Source organism: Lithobates pipiens, unplaced genomic scaffold (genome assembly GCF_037356315.1).
Source record: "Lithobates pipiens isolate NorthernLeopardFrog02 unplaced genomic scaffold, aLitPip1_a1.2 Scaffold_8, whole genome shotgun sequence".
Taxonomy (NCBI): Eukaryota; Metazoa; Chordata; class Amphibia; order Anura; family Ranidae; genus Lithobates; species Lithobates pipiens.
This window is the reverse complement of record NW_027507903.1, coordinates 436,332,846-436,349,907: the sequence shown is the minus strand read 5'-3', so window position 1 is coordinate 436,349,907 and position 17,062 is coordinate 436,332,846. Positions and strand designations below refer to the sequence as shown.

The 17,062-nt window shown below is 41.6% G+C and overlaps 1 protein-coding gene across 1 annotated transcript in view; it reads right to left on the bottom strand.

The window, feature by feature from the left end:
* Nucleotides 1-1,779: 1,779 nt before the first annotated feature.
* Nucleotides 1,780-17,062, bottom strand: part of CDX1 (caudal type homeobox 1) — a 41,777-nt gene continuing 26,494 nt past the window's right edge. The window contains exons 2-3 of the mRNA XM_077474334.1: nt 9,026-9,171; nt 1,780-2,742 (exon numbers count right to left, since the gene is read on the bottom strand). Of these exons, the coding sequence (XP_077330460.1) occupies nt 2,542-2,742; nt 9,026-9,171 (347 nt within the window). The 3' untranslated portion in view covers nt 1,780-2,541. The remainder of the gene's footprint in view (nt 2,743-9,025; nt 9,172-17,062) is intronic.

Genomic DNA, 17,062 nt, shown 5'->3' with positions numbered 1-17,062 from the left:
AGGAATGGATGGAGCATGTATGAGCCAGGGATGGATGGAGCATGGATAAGCCCGGGATGGATGTAGCATGGATGAGCACGGATTGAGCATGTATGAGCACGGATGAACCAGGGATGGATGGAGCATGGATGAGCACAGATGAGCCAGAGATGGATGGAGTGTAGATGAACACATATGGAGCATGGATGGGCACATATGTGGCATGTATGAGCACATGTGGAGCATGGATGGGCACATGTGGAGCATGGATGGGCACATATGGAGCATGGATGAGCCAGGTATGTAGCATGGATGGGCACAGATCAGCATTGCGGGCACTCCAGAGACAGCTCACAGCGCTGCTGCACCCGGCTCCTTCCTCTCCTCACACACTGTACCGATCGGTGCAAGGAGAGGGGAGGAGCTGCACCAGACAAACTCCAGTTTGTTGACAAGTGATCACACCATCATTGGATGGCACAGTGGTGTAGTGGTTAGCACTCTCACCTAGCAGTATGAAGGGTCACTGGTTCAAATCCCAACAAGGACACTACCTGTTTGGAGTTTGCAGACATTGATAAGTAGATATTCGCCAGCACACCAAGGATCATCAGTTTTATCCAAATAGCTAGGCAACTGGCATTTTGAAAAAAGGGCCAGCAATGGCAGCTCTCATTCATTTCTAATCACAAAATCAGGTTAACAAGCACCAAAGCAATGTTTTTCTATGTCTCCAGCTATTTCAACACTTGAAACCTTTATCAACTGCTTTCCCAGGAGAGATAAGGACGTCTTTACATATTGAGATCATGGTGTAAGCCACAGACAGAAAAATCACAACTGGGAATCTATGAAGCCATCCAGCAACTGAGGTTGATTAAAAAGAAGAAACACCACGGCAGAAGCGGTTTGATTGAGCAGATGAGTTACTCTATTTACACTTACCTGTTAGGTAAATCAGGCTCACTCCTGGTACAACTAGCCTGCTGCTTCTCTGACACTTTTGGTTTTTGGTTACACTTTAAGCCCCCGTTCACATTGACTTGCGGCTTTGAAATCGTGCAACTTCATCTGAAATCAAAAGTCACACCCAAAATCGGCAAAAGTATTGCAGGAACTACTTTTTCAAATCAGTGCAGCACCGCAAAGTCAGACGGTGCACTGATTTGAACAGTGCGATTGCCAGCAATAGGCTGTGACAGGTCAAATGGCATGACAAGTCGCTCCAATGTGAACAGGGGCTTAGTCAGGTGCTCAATTAGCAGCCAATTAGCACCTTGCATCTAACAGAACCCATCCGGAATCAGCTGAGAACCGAAAATGTCAGAGAAGCACTGGACCAGTTGAACATGGAGGGAGCTTGTACTATCTAATGCTGCAATTTCTCAACCTTTTCAACACAGAGGAACCCTTGAAATAGTTCTCTGGTCTCGGGGAATCCCTTATAAAAATTTGAAATCTACAACTCATGATACATTGATGTGATGGTCAGTGGGAAGAATGTTCCTTACACTTGTGATCATTGGGAAGAATTACCTCCTTACAGATAGCTAAAAAGATCAATGGTGTGAGTGGGAACTTATCTGAGAGGCAGAAATTGCCCAATGCTGAAGGAACCCCAAGCAACCTCTGGAGGAACCCTGGTTGAGAATCACTGATCTAATGGGTGAAAATGTAATATTTTAGCTGACAGTAGGGGCACATAACATAAGAGGATCCAAAAATATTGGAAATATTTATGTGTTGGGAAATTTGGTAATAAATGTCTAATATTTTTTCATTATAAACAGTGATACCAGCTGGCTTTACAACGCTACCATTGAATGGCTTTTATTCCAACAATAAAACAATAAAAATAGACTTTTGTGCAAACTTTTATCTTTAGAAAATAGATAACCACCATACCCTAATTAAATCTATGTATAAACATACACACTGTTTACATTATGCACGCATTCAACAATAGTGACCCTTTAAATTAGAAGCACTGAAGCCTGTGACTTCATTATCTGAGCAATTAGGCCACTTGATTTCTACAGTGGTTTTCACAAATACACAATTTTTTGAAAATTTACCCAAAAAAGAAACAGTTATTAGAACTAAAAAAAAAAACATAATATACAACATACAAAAATGCCTCCTTTAGATTACAATTTCCTTTTTAAATACGGTAAAACAAACTACTTAAGAGAGAGTCCAGTTTGGGTACAAATTAATTATTTTTCTCGTGCTAGATATTTATGAAATCGTACCAGCAGTTCTTTTAGAAAGCAGAAAAAAAACTATTCTTATTGGTCCACAGCAATCAGTCAAGTTATCACGTTTACTCTCCCTGTGCAGTGTGAGAGAATGGATGAGAGAATCTGACTGGCTGCTATGGGCAGCAAGGACAGTTCTTCCTTTAGACATTTCTGATAAATAAGACGTGTCTTCCATTCTTCTGCAACAGTTGGCACCAAAATGCTGCACTTTTCTTCTAGCATACAGGTTTGTTAGATCACTGCAAAGAATGAAAATATGGCATCTTCTTGAGTCCCAGTGTGTTTGAAGGCCTGATAAAATTTATGGAAGATATTCTTCTTTTATAGTCAGTGCACCTGGCGATACCATATTACTGTTGCTGCTGCTACAAAGAGGGCCCATGCCAATGGTGGAGCCTACAGCAGGGGGTGTTGGTGTTGTGGTGCTGGCCTGTTGGCTCTGCATTTTCTTCTTATTCACTTTCCTTTCTTTTGCCCTTCGATTTTGGAACCAAATTTTTACCTGCACAGAAAAAAAATCACAATATAAAATGATGTGTAGGAACTCTTCACTTCCTGTAGCTTGGTTGACCTGTAACATATACAGTAACAGCAATATGAAAGCAGTTCATGGAAATGCAAGGTCTGATGGTGGCCTAGATCAGCATGGAAGACTATTGCCCTGTACACACGGTTGGACATTCCGACTACAAAATCCGTCTGATTTTTTTGGACCGATTTTGGCCCAAACTTGTCTTGCATACACACGTTCGCACAAAGTTGTCGGAAAATCCGATCGTTCAGAACGCGGTGACGTAGAACACGTAGGACGGTACTATAAACGGGCCAGTAGCCAATAGCTTTTGCCTCGTAATTTATTCTGAGCATGCGTGGCACTCTGCCCGTCAGAATTGTATACACACGATCAGATTTTGTTGTTGGAAAATTTTAGATCCAGCTCTCAAACTTTGTGTGTCGGAAATTCCCGATGGAAAAAGTCCAGTGGAGCCTACACACGTTCTGATTTTCCGACAACACGATCCGATTGCACATTTTCCGTCGGAAAGTCCGACTGTGTATACAGGGCATAACAACTAGAATTTCTGGGAAGGGGGAGGTATTTAATTGCAGCCTACGTGTTTCTCTTAAAAGATAACTAAACCCAAAAACAAAAAAAGTAATATACAGTATTGCAGCTTACTGGCCCTTAGTGCACTGGTTACATTAGTTTTAATTCTTCAGGCCAGGAACATTTTCAGCAAATACAAAAAACACCTCTTGATCATGCCATTGCAATTTCTGTGAGCTGAATTGAAATGACTGCTGCTGCAACAATTTTGGAGCATATCCCTTTAGTATTTCCAGAATATAAATGTGTTGGGTCATTACAAATAAAGACTATTTGTCATCATTTATAGTCCCCAAATTCAGATGTGTAATTTAAAATGTTAAATCCATGATGGACTTTCAACTAGGAAAGTATATATTGAACCCAATGGGTAAAGAAGCCTACCAGAGCATGCGTAATGGATGCTTGGTTGGGGGGGTTGCTTGGATATTCTTTACAGCTTTCCCTCCATTAGTTAAGTAATGAAATATTAAATGTGCTTGTAGAACCTCCTTCATTTGTAAAAAAAAATCGTAATTCTGATTGGCCACATGCAATTTGCATTCCCTGTGTAATTATTTGGTGGTTTATTGGATTATGCTCAGATTGTATACACCAGTGGTCTCAAAAGCCCTTTACTGCATTAATCTGGCTTGCCTTTACCTTGGGACACTTTTCTTCCAACTGACACAAATGATAGGGCACCATTCCTCACACTGATGCCACGGATGGGGCATTATTCCTCCCACTCATACTAACAATGAGGCACTATTCCTCCCACTAATAGCAACGATGAGGCATTGTTTAGAGATGGGCAAGAAAAATGGTCAAAGTTTTGGGGGGTAAAACATATCAGAAGAGATTGCTAAGATCAAGAACACGGAGACATGACCTCAAACTAGCAGTAAGAAAGTTCAAAACTAAAAGAGTAGTTGATGCTGGGAACAGATTTCCAGCCTAGGTAAAAAGAAACTCAGACAAAAAAAAAAAAAGAAGAAGAAAACAAGAAACTCAAATTTTAAAAATAAAACAATCAAAAAAAAATAAAAGGCAAACAAAAAAATTAAAAAAGAGGCAGACTCACTAGATAACTTTTCTGCTGTCGCTTTTGAATGTTCCTAAGAAACTCAAGTTTTTTGATTGAATTATCCCATCCAAAAGCAGTACAGACTGGAATTTCAGATTTCATAAAACTATAAATACATTTATTGTTTTATGTGTAAGAAAAATGAGTATGCTGGAGCCACAGTTCTGCAACTACATTTTTCACCTTCAGAAGATTACTTTATGATGTTATTGCACTTGTGTATATTTTTCGACTGCTGCAAATTTACAAATTCCTCATAAAAAGTTTTGGCACTGCCATTTAAAGGTACACTCCAGGCTATTTGGGATATGCCCCTCTCTTCTTCCCACACCCCCTTGGCTCCAGTGTTTGATAACCTGGAGTTTGAGTCGGGGATGCATTCTATTGCATCTATTTCCTTTCTTCTTTTTCTGACCTCCCCTCCCTTTTTTCTGTTGGATTTGATCCAACTCTATCCTAGCGGACATAGATTTTTCACTGGTGCCTTAGGGGCACTTTTGTGATGATAAGGGCATCTATACCTTTTAGTGGAGGGCCACCCTAAAAAACAAAATTACATTAAAATGTTCCAAAAAATATTTTAAAAAAAATGAATAATTTTTTTTAACTTACCTAACTTACCAGAAATGCCTGTTGCTAGGCAGATCGTCCTAATCTGCCTCTTCCTACTCCGTGGTGATCTGGGGAATGGGGCGCAGTGTGTTCTGGGAACTGTGTGTGCCCAGAACACAGCGCACCCCATTCACAAAGCACTGCGTGACTCGCGCATGCCCAGTAGGAAACGGGCAGTGAAGCTGCAAGGCTCCACTGCCTGTTTCCCTTAGATAGAATGGCGGCGCCGGGAACCGAGAGCCGTGGGACGGGTCAGCCTTGCGTGGCCGACATCGTGGGCACCCTGGACAGGTAAGCGTGCTTATTAAAAGTCAGCAGCTGCAGTGTTTGTAGCTGCTGACTTAAAAAAAAAAATTCAGCTTTAGGTCTGGATATGTTCCAGTTCATACCTTGCACATGATAGATGACAGGTGCTCTTATTATTGTGATATTTGATAATTGTGTAACATACCCTTGCTACTTATAGGAGATATTCACTCATATGTTCCTTGCTCTTTTTGTATCGGCAACATTTATGAAGCATATAGTTTGCTATGTTTGCAAAAAACGTTAATAAAACTTATTGAAATATAAAGGTACACTCCACTCAGAAATAAACACTGTGTATGTGAATTCATTTAGATGAGGACCTGTTAAATGGCTCATAAATTTGATCCTGCCATTCACTTGGCGCAGATGGACCCCTGCTAGATAAATCCACTCAGTCACATGTATGTTTAGTTTCTGAATGGCTTAAATATGGTTCTATGAGAATGCACAAGAGGGTGTTCATTGGCTTGTACATGGCCATAGAAGGAGAAGGGTTCTCATGTCAAGTGTTTATCTCCTACCCTCATCACCCCCCAGGTTGTGGCTATCAATACAGAAAGCAGGAAAACAATATATGATTACAGATTCTATATTCCTCAGCTATGCCTTCGGAGTCAGTACTTCTAAGACAGTGATGGTAAACCTTGGCACCCCAGATGTTTTGGAACTACATTTCCCATGATGCTCATGCACTCTGCAGTGTAGTTGAGCATCATGGGAAATGTAGTTCCAAAACATCTTGGGTGCCAAGGTTCGCCATCACTGTGTACCTTGTATCTCACCAATCTTGTAGAATGCATTCTCTAATACCCTTTGTGCATGAAGCAACTCTGGCTATAACAAAGAAAAGACGCAACATAACACTATCAAATGATAAGCTATGCAAACTCCCACCAATTAAGTGTGAAGCCCATGAGACTAAGGACCTCATTGGTGTAATAGTAACAGCTTTAAGCTGGCCACACCTGGAGGCCAAAATCTGAGCTGTGGTTCATCTTGTTGGCACCACTCTGTCCAATATCTTTTGATCTGAACACTAAAAGAGCTGGAGGAGTATTGTTGGACAAACAGTGATTGCAGCCAATGAGTATTCTGACAGCCATGGGGACCTGCTGTCAGAATACAATTTTCGGCAGAGATTTCCCCAACCACTCTATTTAGTATGGACGGGGGAATTGATTGATTTCTTTGGTTCAGCCAGTGGAGATGAATGAGGAAACTCTTAAGCTGGCCATACACTGTTGGATTATCAGCCCATTCCAAGGACCACAATCCTCCTTTGTCAAAGGAACCAGTTCAAATATTGTTAGCCGAAAAGCGCCTGCAGCCAATCAGCTGCGGGCACTGTTCCAGTATTTTGACAGCCAGAAATCACGACTGTCAGAATACAATAGTGGGGATCACATTTGGGTGGATGGGGAAATGTACAAATTTTAGATCTTCTGGCTAGCTGACTGACTGACATTTTTTTCTAAGGTTTACTAAGCACTCTAACTTAGGGTTGCCCCTTTTTCTCAAGCCAAGCCTGAACACTAGCTGTGCACAGTAATTTTTTTATTTTTTTTAGTATACACTAGAATTGTAACAGACATGGGAAACCTTTGGGCATTCCAAAGAGAATAGTAATGTGGTGCACATAGTGCCCCCTCACCCTCCTGTCAAGCCCTGTTCTGAGCCAGATTCCTGTCTGAATAATATGTCCGGGTTTCAGGTAGACTGAAACCCGGACACATGACTCAAAACCCAGACTGCCTGGGTGAATCCTGGACAGGTGGCAACCCTACTCTAACCCCTATCACAGATATACAAACCTTATACAACACTTTATTCATGCACACTATGCACCTTCATTATGGAAGGCCCTGACCGCTGTGATAGAGATGGACTCCCAAGCGCATATGAAATGTCTCTTACTATAATAGTGTCTTGACCTCTCCTCCCAAGGTTATCCCTTTGATGTGTGTTATGGTTGATTCAACAGCTATATAACCACTTCACATATTAGATGAAACATAAATAACTAGTTTTCCCCCACATAAGGGCAGAAGTGCAGTCCACACATGACCCAGAATGTGAGAAATTCTATCATCCTTTAATGTTTACATTATTGCAGCAGACAAAATTAAGTTGTTTTTCTAAACAGCATAATGCAAAGCCTAAAGAAAAATGCCATCTTTCCACACACTTTACATAGTTGGTTTTGGCCAAGCTGGCCCAAACTAACTATGCCCCTCACTAACCTGTGAGACTGCTAGATGTGCGGTATAAGCTGTATGTAGCTGGGGCTACATACAGTATACCGCATTGTGTCCCGGGTGCGAGCCGAGATTTTCTGTCTTATATCCGGAACACAGAAGAATCTACCACAGCGGCGCTCAGCCGCTCAAGGCAAGCAATGTATTCTATCAATGAATACACAGCTTCCTCTGATTGGCTGAGTCAGAGAGGTGGGCTGATGATGATACAACCTCTGTGAATCAGTGGCACAAAACTGCCAACTGTAGGAGTGCCTGTATATATCTGCAATAGGCTGAATACCCTGCATTTACAGCCAAATTAGACCCCTTTCACACCAAGATTGCTTTACAGCCACTATAGCGTTAAAAATAGCGCCTGCAATCTGCCCTCAAACAGCTGCACCATTGTCTCTAGTGTGAAAACCCGAGGAGAAGCGGTGAAGGAGCGGTGTGTTTACTGCTCCTCAACCGCTGCTCCCTATTGAAATCAATGGGGCAGCGTGGCTATACTACCGGCAAAACGCCGTTATTTTGGCACATTGCGGGTGTATTAACCCTTTCTCGGCCAAAATGTGCCGCAACTCTGACAGTAAAATGCCCAAAAACTAGCGGTGATTTACTGCCAACGCTATGAGCGGTGCAGTGTGAAAAGGGTCTTACTGTTTTGACAGCAACATTTTGACACTTCTAGTCTTGAGTGTTTCAGCTTGCCACAATCTTCATCTCCATAAATTTGATGGGCTGCCTCACTGGGCAATAGGAATATGCAGGGGCCGGAAAGGGCCAGGAAAGCGTTGGCACTAATTGTAGCATAACCACTGCCCCTACACTAAAGTTTTTTAGCAGCTCAATCTTGATACTAAAATGACTAGAGATAAATCAATAGGAATTGCAATTAATTGCTGAACAAATTAAGCAAAAGTTGATTTACTAAAGGCAAATACAGGCATACCCCACTTTGTAGACTGTGCATTTACACTCTGCAAGAGCAGTTGCTCCAGAGCTTAGTAAATGAGCAGAAGCTCTGCTGTCTTCCATATCCAATCATGTGTAATCAAAAATTGAGTTTTTTTTTATTTTCCTTGAACGTGATTGGGTACTTGCAAAGTGAAGTCTTGCCTTGTTTACTAAGCTCTGGGGCAACTGCACTAGCAGAGTGCAATTGCACTTTGAAAAGTGCACAGTCTTTTTACCTTTAGTAAATCAACTACTCTACGTAGTAAAGTACACAAATAGAGATCAGCTAACCTCCGATATCACTGTTGTGTTCTTTACTGATGTAGGGGTCAAAGGAAGGAACCACAACATGCAGTGGGGGACACAGGCATCTGACACCCCCAGAAGTGTTGAATGCCAAAGATAATGATGGATGTTGAAGCCCTGGAATGGAGGGGAGCTGGGGGGCCGCTAGGGAGGTGACTGCCGGAGAGGTGAGTATATATAAATGGATTACCTGTCGTTCTGTTAGTGACAATGAAGCTGCAAGTTCTGCCTTCCTGCGTATTGTGATGTAGCGACTGTAGTGAAATTCCTTCTCCAATTCTAGGCGCTGATGGTCCGTGTATACAACACGGTATTTGTCTTTTGTTCTGGTCTTTCCTGAAAGGCAAAACAGGCAGATGTCAGTTAGCGGTGAAGCCAAACATCACTGGTGAAAAGCGTACACTGGTCTGCATACTTATTCCAAGTCAGTGACCCAAAAAGTATGGAAGCCACTGGCAATCCGGCTAAAAGCCAAAATCCATAGCTCCCAACTGTCCCTGATTTCGAGGGACTGTCCCTGATTTTGAACAAAGCCCTCTGTCCCTCTTCCCCCCTCATTTGTCCCTCATTTTGGTCTGATCTATATAGTTGTATATAAAATACACTTTTTATCTTTCAAAAAGTATTTCCCAGTGCTAAACCTTTCATCCAAATTCTAAATTGCTGCATTTGTAAATTTCAAAACTCAATATTAAGGAATACTAGTGGTAAAAAAAAAAAAAAAAGCATTTGTGGGTTTAACTAATAATTTCTCCACATAATTCTCCTTTATGAGGGCGTGGCCGGGGGTGGGGCCTATGGCTACATACTTTTGCTAATATGTGTCCCTCATTCCCATTTCAAAAAGTTGAGAGGTATGCAAAATCCAATAATACATTTTTTAATGCAAGCAGTGTACATTGAGTGCCTTTAAGAGCAGAGTGACAGAGCTGCTTCTCCTTTACTGTCCAATCAAAGACAGGGGAAAAATTAAGTTACTTAGAGTTTAACTCTAGGCAGATACAGAAGACACAAATTAATGCAGGCCTGTATGTATAAATCACCATTAAATATATTTTTAAATGCAAGTACCTGACCTGATATCAACCTATTGCAGTTTCTGTACAGCAGGGCTGAAGTATAAGAGGAAGAAGTAGCACAAGGAACCAATCAGTACATGTGATTACAAGAAGCATGCTAATAGGGGGAGAAAGCTGGGAGATAAGCTCATCACTGTGTTGTTTATTTATTTTAGGTACTTAAATAGCACCATCAATGTACACAGTGCTTTACATATACATTGTACATTCACATCAGTCCTTACTCTCAAGGAGCTTGCAATCTAAGGTCCCTATCTCACAGTCATACATACTAGGGGCAATTAAGACATGATCCAATTAACCTAACAGCATGTCTTTGGAGTGTGGGAGGAAACTGGCGCACCTAGAGGAAACCCACACAGGCACAGGGAGAACATGCAAACTCCAGGCAGGTAGTATCATGGTTGGGATTTGAACCAGCAACCCTTCTTACTGCTAGACCAAAGGGCTATCCACTGTGCATTTCTCCTTTATTTTCCATAAACAGAAAGAAGTAGAGACAATTTGGGCTCAGAGAAAGTAAGATGAAAGATGCTGCCTATCAGAATGGGGAGATCGAGCGACAGAAAATTATTGTTTTTTGCAAGTATTGCAAGAGTAATTTTTGAATTGAAATGAAATATTAGAGCAAAAGTAGGTTTTGTTATTTTAACTTTTATTAGGCTATTTTATTTTATCTTGCTTCTTACCCAACCTGACAGGGTTGTGCAGTGTAGCAGAACTAAATTCACCAATTTAAAGTGGAACTTTAGTCAGAAAATTAAGTCCTGCTAGATTTCTTCAGGCTGGCCCTTTTTGCGGGTATAGCTATGTAAAACATTTTAAATAAGTGCTATTACTGTTTAAAATCCAGTAACACACGGTCTCACCCTGCTCTGTACATGCTCAATTGCTCCCTATTCTTGGGCGCGGTGCCGAATTTGTAGAGGCCGATCTGCTGACATCCTAAAAATTTACTGCTGTTCAGGGGCTCTGGGCTTCAGCAAAATGGCAGCCTCCAGCAAGAAGAAACAGGAGCAATGCTGAAGGCAATTTACAGCATACACTCAATTTGGTAGCATAATTATTCATGTGGAATGTATGTTGTTTGCTAAAGGACATTGTTTTTTAAGCAGTTGATATGGGTAAAGTTCCACTTTAACTATTTTCCAAAACAGTTACATTCAAGGTATGCCATGAATGATAAATGCCAACGATGTATGTGCCCTAAGCCAAACTGTCAAACCATGAAATAGCTGGTGTCCTAGCTGATCGCATGTACTGCACCAAGGCAACTGCACATCAAATAGAGGCTAAGATGGCAGCTTCCTTGGGTGTAAAAGATAGTAGGGTTTAGTTCCGCTTTGAGTTTCTAAGTTTCTAGAAATAACCAATAAACAAGCTATGTTTGCCTTTCTATCAACTAAGCAAATGAAGGTTGTGTTTTAGCTATGTAACCAAACAAATCTGTATTACAGCCAATATAACATTTACAGGTATATAACAGAATAAACTATAGTTAAGCTTGACAATAAAAGACTGCATTAAACATCCACTCTTTGAGTTATTTATCGTTCTGATTGTAAATTATGAGTACGGATATAGTGGGGTTGATTTACTAAAGGCAAATAGACTGTGCACTTTGCAAGTGCAAGTTGCGCTCTGCAAAGTGCAGTTGCTCCAGAGCTTAGTAGAGGAGGGAAAGCTCTGCTGACTTCCACCATCCAATCATGTGCAAGCAAAAAAAGCATTTTTCTAAATTTTCTTTGCATATTATTGGGTATTATTTAAAAAGTAAAGCTTCATCTAATTTAGTTCTGTATCAACTGCACTTGTCAAGTATACAGTCTACAATATTTGCCTTTAGTAAACCCACCCAACTACACGCATACCCCACTTTTAAGTACACAATGGGGTTTATTTACTAAAGCTGGAAAGTGCAAAATCAGGCTCACTTCTGCATAGAAACCAATGAAAAGGGGTTAAAAACTCTGATTTGCGGCGCTTCGGAATTGCTTTTCAGGTGCTTCGGAAGTGCTGCCCATTCATTACAATGGGCAGGAGCATTTTGGGAGTGCTTCCCAAACCGCCCCAAGATGTTGCTTGCAGGACTTTTTCTAACGTCCCACAAGCGCACCACCCAGGTGTGAAAGCACCCATTGTAATGAGTGGGAGGCAATTTTCATGTGCTTAACATGCGCTATTTCTAGCGCTAAAATGCCTGAAAACTGCCTCAGTGTGAAAGGGGTCTTAGGGGTTAATTGTAGAGTTAGTTCCAGAGTTGGGGTCAGGTTACAGGGAGGGATAGTGTGATGATTGGGTTGAGGGTGAAATAGAGGCTTAAAGTGGTTGTAAACTCTGTTACACCACTTTTACCTACAGGTAAGCCTATAACAAGGCTTACCTGTAGGTAGGTACCTTGAAAATCTCCCAAACTTGTACATTTTAGGAGATATTCAGTATATGCGCTGCTGCCAACATAATTGGCGCATGCGCACTGAAGAAACAGGCTGCTGGTGCCATTTCTTCAAGATTCATGGCATAACCGGCAGCTCCCGCGCAGCGCTGCGAACCTGGAAGTAACTATGGTTGAAGATGTTCGCCATGTACTTGGAGTGCCGACGCCGATTCAGGGCATCACTCTGAGGTAAGTATTTCATAATGAGCTAGTATGCGATTCATACTAGCTCATAATGCCTTTGTCTTGCAGGGTTTGTTTGTTTGTTGTTTTTTTTTTTTGGAGGTTTACCAACCTGTGCAAAAACATGTGCAATATCTGCGCTATTTCAAACCATATGTGAATATAGCAGCCACTTGAACTGTCTGTGATACAAAACGCAAAAGTGTGATAAATATATAAAGCAGCGCTAATAAATGAATATCAGTGTTACGAAAACACAGATAAAATGAAACATACAAAACAAACGAATTTGACTTATAAAGTGAAAAAATTGGTGAAAAAGTTCACAAAATAAACTAGAAAGTCCATCATAGTCCATTAAAACAGGGGCTAAAATAAATGTGCACCACAAAAAAAGTTCAACAAAAAGGGGAGGGTAGGTTATGCACAGATCACTTCATCCACAATTGTCCCCACATCCATGAATTCACAATGCTTCTGCCACCGAGTGACACCAACTGCTCATGCCTCTTACCAGATCAAATGGACCATCATATAGCATGGTCAAATGCACGTATTAAATCCCCTTTTGCAGGATGAACTCTAGAATGCCAGTTACATGTAGGGTTATGTCCTGTACACACAATAGGATTTTCCGACAACAAATGTTGGATGTGAGCTTGTTGCCGGAAAGTCCAACCGTGTGTATGCGCCATCGAACATTTGTTGGCGGAATTCCCAAATTTTCAGGTTCTCAAATTTTCCAACAACAAAACTTGCTGTCGGAAATTTGTGTGTACACAATTCTGATGCACAAAAGTCCACGCATGCTCGGAATCAAGCAGAAGAGCTGCACTGGCTATTGAACTTCATTTTTCTCGGCTCATCGTACGTTTTGTACGTCCGGCATTCGGAATGCCCGACAACATTTGTGTGACCGTGTGTATGCAAGACAAGTTTGAGCCAACATCCTTTGGAAAAAAATCCACAGTTTTGTTGTTGGAAAATCCTATCATGTGTATGGGGCATTAGTGTGGGAGTTGGGAAGGTGATGTTGAGGTCAGTTTAGATCACAGGAAGTATTTTATTCTGATGGCTAGGTTTACAGGGAGGTAAGTGCAAAGGTGGCTTTCAAGTAATGGACTCTTCTAGCTTTTGAAAAATCTGTGCTGAAAACTACCAGTTGATGAGCTCCCAATTCTAAAAGCTAATGTCCGAAAAACGCGCATAAAGACCACAGCTACTACAAGCATAGTCAAACATCCTGACACACTGATTAAAAAGGAGACAAAGTTGCTTAGCGTCTGTTGGCCCAGTGTGGCAAGCTTGGATTTTCACACTGATAAGTGAGAGGTAAAGGGGTTAATTGTTGCTCTGTAAATTCAAAGGAACGTGCTGTAAAGTTTGCCTAGCACTCAATTATCGATTTTTCCTTTCTTTACCAACCTATATTGTCATTTAATGTTAGGTTATCCCTTTTTAACCTGGAGTCTAGCTGTCTGCGGGGAGATCTAAAATAAATTATTACATTTCCACAAATCAATAAAGTATAATGCGCAACTCAGTTTGTTTACATCATGCTCACTGAATCGCTATTACTTCAGCTTCATTCATATAAGTAGCGTGTACTGTACCCGGGCAGTACTCTAAATTGGGTTAATGTTCATTAATTACGCACTTCGCTGAGGGGTTGATTTACTAAAGACAAATAAACTGTACACTTTGCAAAGTTACCCTCTGCAAGAGCAGTTGCTCTAGAGCTTAGTAAATGAGGCAAAGCTTCACTTTGCAAAGAATACCCAATCACATGCAAGAAAAAAAAAAAATAGCATACAGTATTTGCTTGCACATGATTGGATGATGGAAGTCAGCAGAGCTTCTGCTCATATACTAAGCCCTGGAGCAACTGCATTTGCAGAGTGCTACTGCACAGTCTATTTGCCTTTAGTAAATGCAACCCCTCAATGTAATGGTGGTCAGTTTATTTTGTGGGCATGGCATGGTAACTTAATGTAGACAAAACATGCAGCACTCTCACCAAGGAAGCCTCCTGGATATAAAGATAGAGCCCATAATAGCGTGCTTTGGCTGCTGTGTCCCCTGGACAACACTTAAAGGGGTTGCAAACCCTCGTGTCTTGTTCACCTTAAAGCACTCTATGCATTAAGGCGAAAAAACTTCTGACTCTGGCCAGCCCCCTCATTTTACTCACCTGAGCCCATTCGTTCCCATGGCGGAGACACACTCTACCTCTCTGCCAGTTGTCTCGGCTCTTGATTGGATAATTTTGAAAAAAATGCAATATTTTTTACTTTTTGCTATAATAAATATCCCCCCAAAAATATATAAAAAAACATTTTTTTTCCTCAGTTTAGGCTGATACGTATTCTTCTACATATTTTTGGTAAAAAACAACAACACAATTATCGATTATTGATTGGTTTGCGCAAAAGTTATAGCGTTTACAAAATGAGGAATAGTTTTATAGCATTTTTATACATTTTTTTTTTACTAGTAATGGCGGCGATTTTTTTATTGTGACTGCGACATTATGGCGGACACATCGGACATTTTTGACACATTTTTGGGACCATTGTCATTTATACATCAATCAGTGCTATTTAAATGCACTGATACCTGTGTAAATGACACTGGCAGTGAAGGAGTTAATCACTAGGGGGCAGTGTAGGTGTTAAGTATGATGTTATGTGTTTTTTTATTGTAGGGGGGCGTAGCCTGGCATGTGATGTCACCGATTGTCCTTCCCTATAAAAGGGAACAGACGATCGGTGACAGCCACACTAGGAAGCACTGGGACAGGTTTGCTTACACAGACCTCTCCCCGTTCTTCAGCTCTGTGACCTGATCGCGGGACACCAGCGACGATCGGGTCCGCTGGTCACACGCCCACGGTCACGGAGCTCAGGACCGGGTCAGGAGCGGTTTAAAAAGCAACGTACAGGTACGTGCTTGTGCCCAGTCGTGCCATTCTCCCAACGTACATCAGCGTGAGGCGGTCCTCAAGTGATTAAGCAACGATTGAAAGAGAAGAGCCAGCAGCTCCATGTCCATATCCATGTGTAAACGCTTTTATTGGCACATGTTAAAAAAGTACAAGGGCAGACGCGTTTCGGCACACTGCCTTGATCACAGCACAAGATTAAAAGTGAGAGATAGACTATATATAATATAAAACAGGGGAAAAAAAACTCACCCACCAAATGAGCAATAATTCAATTATGCTAAAGTGTCTATGGAACTGCCCAACCGGTGGAGGGGGGGAAAAGTTTGTACCAAAAATCAAAAAAGCAAAAATAAGCAAAAAATAAACAAAAATAAACCATAGGGAAAAACACTACAGATTTTTTCAAAGAGTATAATAACCAATGGCAGGGATTACGCTGTACCTTTAAGCGTACAGAGTGACACGATGGTGGTGAAGCAAAGGAACCAGTTGCTCCTCCACCCTTTATAGCAGCAGGACAAAGATCTTCACCAGTCCTCCCATTTTTCTTCACTTATTCTGTTTGATTTGTTGTTTGCTTGTTTATGTGCATTTGTAGGTGTGCATTTTTCTACGTGAATACATTTTTTTTTGATACAAAAAAAATCACTTTTCCATTGGTCTTCTGATTTTCCCATATGTTTGTATGCTCTTGGTTTTTGTCTTGTATGTGCATTGGGCTTGTATTTTTCTCCTGTAGTAGGTATAATTGTCACAGCAAGTTGTGTCCCTTGGGTGACTGAGATGGCAGTAAAAAGGCAGGCAGGGTGGCACAGCTTGAAGGTTATTGATGAGGGCTAGAGGGCTGGTCAGCTTATCAGTACCACTAACAGCAAGGGAATGAAAATTTTTATTTTCTTATGTAGCAGGTGCCCTGCATATCCTGCAGCCTGGCCAAGCTGGCCGAGGTTCTTCTGTGAGGGGTAAAAGTGCCTATCAGCGTCTGAGGGGGATTTCCCCTCCCTTTTCTTCTCTTCACACACACACACACACTTTCTATGGATATAGGACTACAAGAGCCAGCCTGCTCTGGGGGCAAAGAAACTAGAGACTCCCATCTTGCTGATCTGAAGAGACTCTCAGATAACACGAGGCAAAGGAAGAGATTGGACTTAGGGGAGAGGTGCTGCCTCCCATGTCAGTTCACTGCATTGTTTGAGGCATCCACAGCCAGTCGGGGACATCCAGCCTGTGAGAGGGGGATCCCAGATGAATATCCAGATGCACCTGCATCGACGGTGTGAGGCATTCCGGTGTGAGTGGACCAGTTGCTAGAAAAGCCTGCCTGTTCCAGGACGTTCGTTTGAGCCCAGGCCGCAGGATTGGGTGGGAGGGCTTTTGCCCATTTGCAGGAAACAAGGATACTGCACAAAGATAGAGTTGTATGGACACTGTATACATACATCATTGCTGTTAGTCACCTTTCTGACACTTGTAGTACCACAGGACACCAGGCCATTCAGATAAAGAGACACTGTATACAGACACCATTTCCCTTTCTTCTTGCTGAGGAAGATCCTGCATTCTTTACTTGATAATCCGGGC